General features: G+C 42.3%; 1 protein-coding gene across 1 annotated transcript in view; it reads left to right on the forward strand.

Annotated features, from left to right (window-relative positions):
* cntln (centlein, centrosomal protein) overlaps positions 1-12579 on the forward strand; it is a 115966-nt gene that overhangs the window by 58418 nt on the left and 44969 nt on the right. The window contains exons 14-17 of the mRNA XM_050043859.1: positions 1873-1973; positions 4667-4764; positions 5767-6296; positions 11925-12006. Of these exons, the coding sequence (XP_049899816.1) occupies positions 1873-1973; positions 4667-4764; positions 5767-6296; positions 11925-12006 (811 nt within the window). The remainder of the gene's footprint in view (positions 1-1872; positions 1974-4666; positions 4765-5766; positions 6297-11924; positions 12007-12579) is intronic.

Below are 12579 nucleotides of genomic sequence, written 5' to 3' on the forward strand. Positions count from 1 at the left end.
TGTTTTAACAGGAGCTGGGGGGCAAACACTTTTTCACACAGGGCCATGTAGCTTTGGATTTTTTTCTTCCTCATTAATAAAGCCCTTCATTTAAAAACTGCATTTTGTGTTTACTTGTGTTATCTTTGACTAATGTTTAAATTTGTTTGATGATCTGAAACATTTAAGTGTGGAATGCGATATAGCCTAAAAATATTGCAATATTAATTATAGGCCACATTGCCCAGCCCTATTCCAAATGTGCTGTTTTGATATAGAACAAACTCTTGGTCCTGTAACATTGTGACTGACATCATTTAATGTAACAAAACCAAAGCAGAAGCAACAAAATGGCAGCTCTAAACTAAAATTGGCCAACAAACCAAAGTCTAAAAGTGTAAATTGTTTTGGCTTTGCATTTATTGTTACTTTCATTAAATAATGTAAGACACCAAATCTGTATTATTGCCTTTGTAGCATCCCTAGCTTTGATAATTCCCTGTCTATGGCCGACTGCTGCACACACTGCAACAACTGAGTGTTACTGAATAAGGATGCAATAGTCTTCCATCTCCAGAATGTTATGATGTGAAACTGGAGGCCCCTGGCCAATGAACTCCATCTGCAATCTAATCCCTGCTCCATCCAAGAAAGTATGCTTATCCTTCAACAAAATTGAATGTTTTGCATATGAACTTTGGTTTAGCGTCAATACCATCAGCATCCGAAAAGGCATAAAAGAGAAACATGAGATGGAACGGGCTCCTTTCACATACTGCATATTTCAGCTCATTTGTCCCATTAACAGCCTGGACACATAAGGCAGTGCCGGTGCCTCATCGACTTGAGTTCATTTATGGAGGAAAATCTATAGAGGAGCGACACATATCCATCTGCTTCCTCACCCCCCCTCAGGGAGAGTCATTTGTGTACTTATTTAAGCTGCGGTCAGCCATTAGACCAGGCCTCCACTGGACTGTGTGGGCTAAAAAGCTAATTACTTTCCTTCCCTGTGCTATGGCGATAACTTTTCCCAAGTCACTGTCTTGGCATATGTATGGAAAAATCTCTTGGTTGATCTAGCAAAATTAGATTGGTTGAAACAGGTGTCTAGTTTGAGTTAATTGCCATTATGCTCTTCACAGTTCGCTATAGCCACAAATGCCCTGTTACTCCTCAAACACTTCAGAGTGTATCGCGTGTGCTGCACTCGCCGCATGCCTCAAGAAGTCAGTCAGAAGGAAGACCTACTGTTGTAATGAGGTTAACTGAGGGAAGAATGCCACCAGTAGCAGGAGCTTGTTTCTAGTGTTTCTCTCTGACTCTGTGGAGCAGAGGGGAGGGAAATTAGGTGTGTGTTTCAGGTGTGGTTGTCTCAGCGGGCTTGTGTGTATCCTCAGTAGACTTCAGTTGGGGTCCTAATAATAACTTGAAAGTGCAAAGTCTCGAGCATGGCTCCACATAATTAGCCTTTAGCAGGAATCAAGCTAATTGCAGAGAGGTAATTGGGCACACTTTCCAGTGTGTTTGTCTGTGATGATACACACACACGCGCACTGTACTTTCCTACCTTGGTGTTTCATGTTGCTTGTCACTTTGATTTCCAGATGAATTAAAAAGCATTTTAATTAGTAGATTTCTTCCCCATGTCGTCTTTTATGTTGGGAAGAGAAAGCCAGTGCGTAAGATTCAAGTTGAAATGTGTAATAAAAGTTTCTACAGTAAAGGAGTCCACAGAGTGATATTTGTGGAGATTTAAAAAGATACTCATTATACAGTGCTGGTTTCATATTCATCTATTTCATATTTTGTTAGGCCATTTATATTTTCTGAAGAATAGATTTGATGTAAGAGCTGTGTGAAGAAAAGTTCATTATGTGTGTGTGATTGCAGAGCTGGTGTGGAAGAAGAACGGGACATGCTGCGAGTCCAGGCTGCCATGGACCGGGCCACAGTGAAGGAGCTCCACTTGTGTCTTGCTAATGAGCACCAAGGTGAAACATTTTTTCTTTTTTTTTGTTTTCTTGGTGAACATGGCTCTTTAAAATCATCCTTTGTTTTTTTCCTTTCTGTTGGTATGAAAATATGTTGCCCAAATTGAATTCTTACACAGTTATTCTTGCGTTTATTATTGCTCTCTACAATGCCAAGGATGGCGAACTTAAAGTACAAAGTAAAAAAAAAGCCCTGGAAGTATCACAAAGGTGTTCAACATGACAGCACCTTCAAGCCATCCTTTTACCTCTGGGCCATGTGTATTAGGGAGCAGAATTAATAAGACAACTCCTGGTGGAATTAATACGACAACTCAATTAAGACTTGATCAATTCCTTGCAAATTGATTGAGGGATCAAGTGGTGTTCATCTTGTCTGCATTTATCATTCCTAATGTTAAAAAGCGCATCACTTTTCAAGCCAATCTGCAACCTTTTGTCAGGCACTGACCACCACAACCGCTGGCCTTAATTAACTAGTTCAATAACAAATCTGTCCTCCATCACTTTAATTTTCTTCACAACCAATGATGGTGTCTGTTGGAGATGCAGGCATGTGATTTAAAGGATGGCACTAATTAAAATAGTGGATCCTCTCCTATTGACAGTTTAGTCAGGAATACTTGGAAATAAGCTCTTTTGAAAGGAGACACTTAATTTTACATCTTGTCAGACAAATAATCACTAAATACAAATGTTGCACAAGAGCCGGATCTCTCTTGTCTTCTGTGTTATCATGTACAATATTTTTCCAGTTTCTATCAGGTAAAAATTCAAAAGATACTGAAACAAAAGCATTGCCCAGTGCAGAGATTGGCTTCACACAGTGTATTCCCCAGAACTGCTATTTTTATTGTTTTACCGCTAATGTTAGAGCTGTATTTTTTCTGTATATAAATGCACTCTTGGTACCAAGCTTAAAAAACATCCATTAAATATATTATATATTTAGGATATAAAGCACTTCACATTTCCGTACTGTGTATTATTTTGCTGAAATAACACTTTTTAAAACACAAGACTCACTTCAACACTATTTTACAACAATTTTTTAAAGGGAAAGACAAAGATTGTTAGTAAGCCGCGGAGGCACTGCCTATTTTATTTCTATTTTAGTTTCATATAGTTGTCAAAATAATTAAATTGTACATTATGATGATTTTGGAGAAGGTTATCTTACCACAAACTGTGTGAAAAAAATAAATGCAGGTCATGTTTATTATTTTGTTTTGAAAATAAGGCTTTATCATCTTTGATGTCATTTGGAATATTTACATCTAGACTACAACCAATATGTTTAGTGTCAGTAGGAATTAAAGTCAACATTATTAAGTAAAAAATGTGAATGGCCACAACATGTGCTCCCAAAGAACCTCTGTGACCCGATCAAAGGGTTGGAGGGTTGATACGCTCACGCCAGGATCACACTAACGAAAGGCAGCAGATGAAAGGAACAGGGCCTTTGTGCTGCAGCCCATGAGGAGACGTGGGAGGGACGTTAATATATGCCGCAGTGCCAGGACCTCCTCCAACTGTGGGTGACTAGGGAGCCACCATGTCTTCTTATCAAGGTAGTGCTGAGGTGCCAACTCCCAAGCCACCAGCGCCGGAGCTGGATAATTGTCTCCCAACCTGGTTATGTACCCAGCGAACACGGCAGCCCTCCTGTCCTATTTGGTGCTCTGTCTGATTGAATGTGACATGCTGGGAAGACAAAAGAGCAGGCTAATTCAAAGTAACAAACTTCCCTGGGCAAAGCGTCAAATGCAAAGCAAGGGAGCAGCGGCTCCTCACAACATAACCCTCACTCTTTTGACTCTCCCTTCTATGGCCTCTTTTTCCAACTCACTCTCCAAAAGATCAACTGACCTGAAAAGTCAAGGTCCTGAATATTTAATATTTCCAGCCTCATTGTACAAATTATTTTGGTCGTCCTGTCATAAATGTTTAACAGGAGAGAATGAAAGGCAGAAAGTTTTATATTGTTTTGTGTTGCCCTTTGCATCTAGGTGAGATGAGGAGGTATTGCTGCTTTTGCAGGTATATGCTGTATGTCAAACAGCGACACTGAGGCTTGTTGGATTGTGTATGCGCACATGGATATCTGTGCATCAAATCCCCAAGCAGTCCTGCATTCATTCTGTTGTTATCATAAAGACTAAATCATATGTTTGCCAAGGCCACTATTGAAGTTCTCAGAATAAAGCAGCATGTTAGTCTGCAGAGATTAGTTGTCCGCCGGGGAAACATAGTGGACTACAAAGCAGTGCAGCCTGGGGCTGTGTGTTCACCAGGGATTCAAGCACTTCTCTTCGTTTGTTTAAGATCCCTAGAGAGAGGTTGCACATAGCATGTAGCAATGTGTGCTTTTTGAACACTGTTTTCCTATTTCCTACTAAATAAAACACCTTTTTGTTAATCAGGAGATTAAAAGGCTACTTGATGAGATTTTAGAAACAGGATGTGGGTTTTAGCAGTGTGAAAATTTCACGTCCCTCTGAAAACAGCATCAGGGATTCTGTGCTCCTGATTTGATTGACAAAAGAAAAACGAAGAAACCGGACCTTAGGGGGGAAATTAGACCTTAGTAATGCTAATTGATTTAATGTACCCTCTTTATTATCATTCTATTGATTGAGCAGCCAGAGTTTGACACACCATGTCACAATAACGAGCTTTGTTCCCCTTTGCAGAATTGCTTCACAAAGTGGTGGAGGAGCACCAGGTCAAAAGCAGCACTCCGAAAAAGCTTTCTGTTTCTTCAGAACGAATGGAACAGTCATTTAAAAAGGTACGGCACTATGCAGTCACTAAGTGTTCTTTGTCATTGCCAATAAAAGAAACCCTACAGAGCCATAACTACGCACAATGCCTCTCAGAAAATGTGTTTTTTCTCAATCAAGAATGATTCAGAAGTGTTCTCGCTACTCTTTGGAGAACTGGTCATATTGTCATTTCCAAATCAAGTGACAGAAAGTTGTGTGTTTTTCTTACAGTTAAGAAAATGATAATAAAATAACGACAAATAATAACTGTAGGGGTGGAGAAGAGAAATTTGTATGACGTTATGTTAGTAAACAGCGGATACATTAACATAAATGTCATATCTGAGCTGTTAGTATGTTGCACATGTTTGTGCATACATGCTTTTAAAACCCCTGCTTGCATGAGTTTATATGCTGCCCCCCTTCTGCATTCATGGCAGTGAATCATCAAGAGTGAGGATAGCCATCTAATTTTGTTTGAAAGGTACCAGGCTTCACCAGCGGGCAGAGTGAGAACCAAATAAAAGGGAAAAATTGCCTCGAGGCACAAACCCAGCAGGCATGCAGTGTTCTCTTAAACAGTCTCCACCAAAGATCTAACAAGTAGACTAAGTGCTCCTGGTTGATGAGGGTGATCAGGGTGAGGGGGTGCCAGTCAGATGTCCACGGCCTTGCCAGGCTGGGGAGGGATGTTGCCCCCCTCATTGGTTTAGCCATACACACACCATTTATGCACTGGCATATACACCCTTGAGGAAATGTTTGGGGAGGGAGACCACTGTGTGCACGCTACCACACACAGGTCGTATCAGGAATTGGCCTTTCTCATAGAAATATTCACTGGTAACTTACTCTGTAGAACAAAAAACACAGGGTTAATTCAGACTTGGCATGTTGTTGTTTTTACAAGCATTGCAAGAGCAGTATGTTCAGAAGTTTGAGTATTTATGGTAAAAACGACAGATATGCAAGGGAAAAAAAACTAACCATGTTGTACCACTGAGGCCCCGTATCTCTGATTCCTTCAGATTGAACAGCTGGAGCGGAGGATGGTGTCCCTGGAGAAGGAGACAGAGAGGTTGAGGGAGGAGAAAGAGCAGCTACTCGAGGCCAAGGAAGACTTGGCCCACAACTGCCGCAGACTCCAAGCCTCCCTGGATCATCTGCGAACCCAGGAAGCTGTCCGTGAAGAGGCAGCCCAGGCCCAGGCCCTGGCCCAGGGGGAGCGGCATCGCTGCGAGATCATGGCTTTAGAAGGCCGGCTGGCTGCCTCTCAGAAAGAGGTTACCAAGCTTCATCATCAGTTGCTGAAGCTGAGACAGGAGCTGGGGATCCTCAGAGCAGCCAGGGACTTCTATAGGAACCGTGTAGCAGCACCAACGCGGCCGGGCGGGATTACTAGCAACATTAGCAGCAAGGTCAAATTCAAAACAGCCAGGCTCAGAGGTCCGCTACATCAGCACAGCCACCGAACAGTCAGCCCCAATCAAGCCATCAGCTGGCAAGGCCGCAGCCCCAGTCCCACTAAGGACGAGTGGGAGGACATGAGCGTAGATAGGTAATGATACACACGCACACACAGATGCACTTATTCTCACAGCCTCCCTCCTCATTATTTTTAGGTGGTAGGAATGGAGCGGGTGAGCTGGCTGAATTGTGGGGGGCCCACGCAGCATCGAGGGGACAACGTGCATATGCAAAGCGTAAGCAAATGGGTGATTGAATTTCATCTTCTGTCTAGTTGGTATTCAGGAGCCGAAGGAAGAATGCGAGCAAGAATGATAGAGAGAAGGAGAGAGGAGGGGGAAACTACTGTCAGATCCTTTGAAATATCCTGGGACGCCTTGCTTGGAGCTTATTGACTGAAATTTGCATGCAAAATTAGCCACCTCTCCACACAAAGTTGAACTGATGCCAGAAAAGCCAAGGGATAAGGGGGCCGCCAAAGCCTTGATACCTTCCAGTGATGCCATTTTCATGCACTAGTCACGCTACCCCGAAATTGACAGTTTGGCAGTTTGATTTAATTTACTGGTCCTTTGCATATTCACTAACCCCCCCTTGACAGCGCTAAGGATCCCCCTGCAAGTACCAGGCCCCCCAACCCATCTCCTCCACCCGCACACACACAACCATACAAGCATGGAAGCTAACCCCACCCTGTGTCTAGTCATGTTGGTTATCTTGTGGCATGTCAATTCACAAATGTGTGTGTGCTCTTCTTATTTCCTCCAGCCACCCCTGTAAACTCCTCCCAACACACACATACACACACTTCCTCTCCATCTTACCCGCCCTCCTCTTTCCTCTCCTCGCCTTAATTTAGTTAGATAAATTTTGAATGACCCTACTCGGCTCAGTACCAGATGTCTACAAGCTGTTTAACACCCTCTAAATTAAGAACCATCGACAGTAATTATTTCATGTATGTTTTATGCAAAAAAGCCACTGAGCCAACATTTATTGAGTGATGGTCGGAATGATTTGATTTCAAACACTCACAGCTATCGCTGATATTTATTTCCCTTCACTTTCTCTCCCTGTATGCCTCCCTCTACCCGCTCCCTTTTTTGCTCGGTCCTGCTAACTCCCCATCTCTTCACCAACTAATTCATCAGGCTGTAATCCACCCCATCTCAATCCACATGAGGCCGTTTAACAGGGACTGGGTGCAGCTATGCCCTGCTTTCCTAATGCCTCTCCATGTGGCTAATAAGCAGCAGTCTAATATACGCTTTACCTGAGAGGAGGATCTAAGTGGATTTGTGAAGAAGGAGTCTAAACTGAGATGTTGTCTTATTTAAGGCACCTGTCAACTGATTTGTTACTGTAAAGCCTTCTGCGTCTCTTATCCCGCAGCGGTCTTCTTCAGCAATATGTCTGGTAGGCGCTCCCGGAAATATAGTATTTCTGCCTAAGGAAGTTTGGCCTAAATAATGCCAAATAAAGATGTCAGACTCGTTAAGGCTACTGACAAGTCTTTGTTTTTTCCCTCCCTTTTTATCGCTGCCTCTGGCTTCCTCTCTCAAGTTTTGAGCTGCTGGAGGCAGCTGACCATTTTGAGCAGATCAGCAGTTTTGTTAGAGAGCAGGACAGAATGGGAGCAGAGGGGCAGAGGAATATCATTCTGAACTGTGTTGAATTGCTCTGTTAGTAGGGATATGTGGTGTGCAGGCCTAGGATTCTGTAATTTCAGGAGCAAAACCACTTGGCCTGCACCCGGGCAATTTTCTTTGAGGGCACACAGGCCACATGCCAGAGCATCAAGGCCATAAGTTAATAAACACGATTTTGATTTTACTTAAATAGACAAATCCATTTTAATGCCTTTTTAATAAACAGTGCAATACTTGTAGAGAAATGAACACTCCTTTTTATCAAGAAAAATAATTTATTTTAGAATGTTATTGATTAAGATTTTTTAAAACAAGTTTTAACATCTTCTTGATGCATGCAGATAAGGTTTACCATATGAGTGTATATGGTGTATATATATGTAAGCATAGGCAGACATATACACTGTATGTAGTTTACATATTTTATCATAAGATTTATGTTAAGGATATTCCCCTTGGAGAAACCCTCAAAAACATTAATTAATAACAATAATAACACTTAATCAATAACATTCTAAATTAAACATATTTTTGCTGAAGCTGATGTTGAAAGTAACTAACGAGTGAACCCTATAGCTTCCTTCTTTTCTCTGTTGAGAGCTGCATTGGCACAGTACTGATCGTGGGATTGAGTAGTAGCAAAACTGTCACTCAAAACAAGAGCTCTTTCACACTTGCATTTTTATTGGTCACACCACACATGTTGTTTGGGTGCATTTGTAAACCCAATTTGACGCTTTACACTAAAATGAAAATGTTATTCAGAGATATATAGCATTTCTGTTTCTATATTTCTGTATCATCTAACAAACAATTAAGTTTCACTTTCACTGTATTTTGCGCTCTGCTCTTCTGTTTCCAGACAGTATGCTCTAAGTATGCAGAGTGTGCTCTGCCACTCCGAGAGTAGGCCTGTCACGATAACAAATTTTGCTGGGCGATTAATTGCGTCAGAAATTATTGCGATAAGCGATAATATTGCGTAATATTGTGCTTTTAAGACCATTTTTATTATTGTTGTAATTTCGATGTTTTTAGACCATTTTTTAAACTTATATAATGATAATAAAGGCAGATTGATGCAAGTTCACCCTTTTAAAGAGAAATAAACATTTATTTAACAAGAATACTTAGGAATGCAAAAAAGATTTAAATATCTGAAATAATACGTAAAAAAATCCAAATAAATAAATAAATACCAAAAAATAGACTCAGTCTCTCACTCTCAGGTGTGCAGTTAAGTTGGTCGTATTCGCTCTTTTTGTTGAGATGGTTTTAGAACAAACCCGGCAAACCGGCTCGTCCAAATTACTGGGCTGCCCTCTGTCATTTGGTTTAAATCCAAAACACTCCCACACAGGGGCGGTGGCATTTGGTTTAGGAACAAGTTCCATGTCTTTCTCTTATGCTCAACTCTCTTTTTTTTTCTCCGCCTCATCTCCTCCTCACGAAGATCGCACTATGTGTGTGTGTGTGTGTGTATGTGTGTAGCCCATAGCCCCGCCTCCCCCACAGAGACAAAGACACTCGATGACAAGAGCTTTCCCTCCATTCATTACGCTAATGAACCAACTCACCTGGCTGCCAGATGATGCACGGCAGTGAACGCTCTTGTTGTCCAGTCTCTTTGGTGGACAGAGACAAGGAAAACAAACACGCATGAATATGGCAATTAATCGCGGCCGGAAAAGTTACTGTCTCCCTTTAAATTTACCGTGCAATTGACCGACTTATCGCATATCGCGACAGGCCTATCCGAGAGTGTGTTGCTCTGAATAACCTCTAACATATAACGGTATATTCCACAGCGCTTCTTATTTACAAACAGTCCAGTTTGTGCCAGAGTGTGCTCTGGTGTTCGGAGTGACTATTTACAAATGCGCCCATTTTTATATATTACTGTTGACCAATCAAGTAGCCTAAATGTACCAACATTTTGGTGCCGGAGATGAGTTGACAGGAGACGGAGAGAGCAGAGAGGCAGGATGAGGAAAGGAAAAACAAAACAGGCAGAGAGCGAGGCATCAAGGTCACATTTGCTGATGGGCATACCATTTTCAGAGGGGCACCAAGGGCAGACAGAGGGACAAAAGCCATGGCTGTCGTGGCCTTTGGTGAAATTCCTGCCCTGGTAGTGTGTGTTTATGATTGTTTATTTGATTGTGCTTTTAATAATTGCTGGAATACATTACAATACAGATGGGTTGCAGATTATTTACAAGGCAAAGGCAACAGTAAGTGTCTTGGTGAGGTGTTGAGCCACCACAAGCCGCCAGAACAGGGTTAGTGTGCCTTCTTATATTCTCCAAGTCTCTGGACCTCAACTGAATGATGTGCACTGTCACCATTCTTTCAAATGATGTTACCTTATTTGGTGTTTTGATGGTGGTGGTGGAGAGTGCTGTCTCGCACTTTGCTCCAAAATCTCTCATCATTGCTCCAACTGGGTAAAGATCTGGTGACTGTAAAGGCACATGATTCACTTCATTTTCATACTCATCACATCATTCAGTGACCCCACGTATCCTATAATATGGAAGCCTCTTTCATCACTTCCCAACTTTGCATCCAGCCTGTAAATGCAAAGAGATGTGTTTCTGTGAGTAACACAAGTCCGCCCTAAAGGATCACCTAACAACAACCTTAGCTGTGTTGTTTCTAGAAACCAAAGACTGTATATAAAGACGGACGTCATGATGACAGCTCCCCAAAAGTGAAGCCAAAACAACAAAGTACACGTTAAAGAAATGTTTCTGAAAGATTGTTTTTGTCAGATTAGGTTGTTCTTATCACACAGATGTGTGTGTAAGTGTTCGTTTTTCTGATAATTTTGGTTTCATTTAGTTATTAGGTGCTATAGAAAGGGGGTCTGACATCATGACTGACAGCTGTGCGTCTGTTGGTGTGCTTGTGATCAGTGGCCCTGCTTGCAGTTTGGTTGGACGAGTGTATGGGAGGTAACTCAATACCGTGGCTACACTTCCCATTCGCTACCAGGAAGACTTGTGCTCCAAATGATGTCACCAGGGCAAGATGGCAGTGTCCGTACCCAGGATAGTTTGGCTTTATTTTTGTACAGTGGTAGGCAGTGGAGACGCGTTCTCCATCTTTATATACAGTCATCAGTAGAAACACATCCAGAAGACTTTGATGGCCTGTTGATACAATTGCCATGACTCTTGTTGTCTGATTAGCCCTAATGTGAGCTGACAGGTTGAGACATAGTATTATGCTGACTGTGGTATTTGTCAATTTGAATCTACATGTGATGCGTAATTAGTAGAAAAGTATTTTTAAATTAATGGTAAGATGACTTCAGAATTGTGTTCACAAGGCTAAATTCAAGACAGACCTGTTCAACCGTCTTACCAGCATGAGACTGGTAGCATTTTTCATCAAATGCATGTAGCTCTGGTCTTAGTGGTGGTGATTAGTGATCCTCAGCAAGTCCCTGTGCCCCTTCCAGACCAGGTTTAACCCTAACTAGCCCCCAGCCCTGTCATGTTCCAGTTAGATCCTCTCTCTGTGGTCTTTACCTCCGCTGCTTCTCCCAGGCCCCACCTTAATAAACCCGCCAGCGTAAATGTCACTGGCTTCCACCTTCACGTCAAAGGTCACTGTCAATAAACCTGTGTGTGTGTGTGTTTGTGTGTGAGAGTGTATGTGTGTGTGTATGTGTGTCCCAGGAAGCCCTTACCGTGTGTCCATCAGATGCAACTTTGCTTGGCTCCGCTCAGCCGTGCCTCTCACACACGTCTGTCACACACAGAGGGCTAATGAAGGCCACAGCCGCTCTCATACATGTTGATGCATTCACCATCAGCACCAGACACTGCAGCTTTTCACTTAATTTACACCCACATTTACACTTCCAGCTCAGAAATTGGATGGGACATTGATTTTCTGTTGGAAGGCGGAGGGGAGGGGCGAAATGCACATATTTTTGCTTGATGTCAACTAAATCAACCATAAAAGGTAAATTGGATTTTTGTCCAGTGGTGGTACTTTCAGAGACAGGGTTGTCGGTTCAACTTCTGGCCTGTAATAACCCTTCTCACTTTCCTCTGCAGTGACAGTGAAGAAGAGTACGTGGACAGTCTCAACGGTGTGCCCTCGGGGACAGTGGCTCACAGACAACACGCTGAGAGCAAGGTTGGTTTCAAAGCAGTGAACTTCTAGGTGTTAACTTCGGCCGAATGTGTAGATTTCATTACAGACTACCTCTGCAAGAGTAACATTTCAGTCAGATTAATAGGAATAGCCAGCCTTTAAATAGTTTGTGGATGCATATAGGTTATATTTGAATTGTCTCAGGCTTGTTTTAATTGTGCCGGTGTTATAAGACCATCATAAAAAACTGTTTCTGAATACTTAAAATACTGTTTACAAACTATCACTCAGTTATTTAAGCAATAGGCCCGTTTCCACTGAAGAAGTTCCTGGTACTATTTGGGGAGTAGGAACTACTACAGGAACGTCCTCTCGCTTGGCCCTCTCAACCGCCGTGTCTCCACAGAGTACGAGGAAGGTTCCTGTAAAGTTACGGGCTTTGGATGTGACGTAATCGCTGTGCGACCATTTTGACCGGGGCGACGTAGGGGCGCCATTAGCTGTAGCCGATAGCGGTGTCTGTAATAACTCACTAAATGGCCCGTGAAAAAAATATTTTTTCCAGCGGATGTCTTAGTTACAACATGATTGAGCTAACTGGAGTAGTTTCATGTC

Source organism: Epinephelus moara, chromosome 5, assembly GCF_006386435.1.
Source record: "Epinephelus moara isolate mb chromosome 5, YSFRI_EMoa_1.0, whole genome shotgun sequence".
NCBI lineage: Eukaryota > Metazoa > Chordata > Actinopteri > Perciformes > Serranidae > Epinephelus > Epinephelus moara.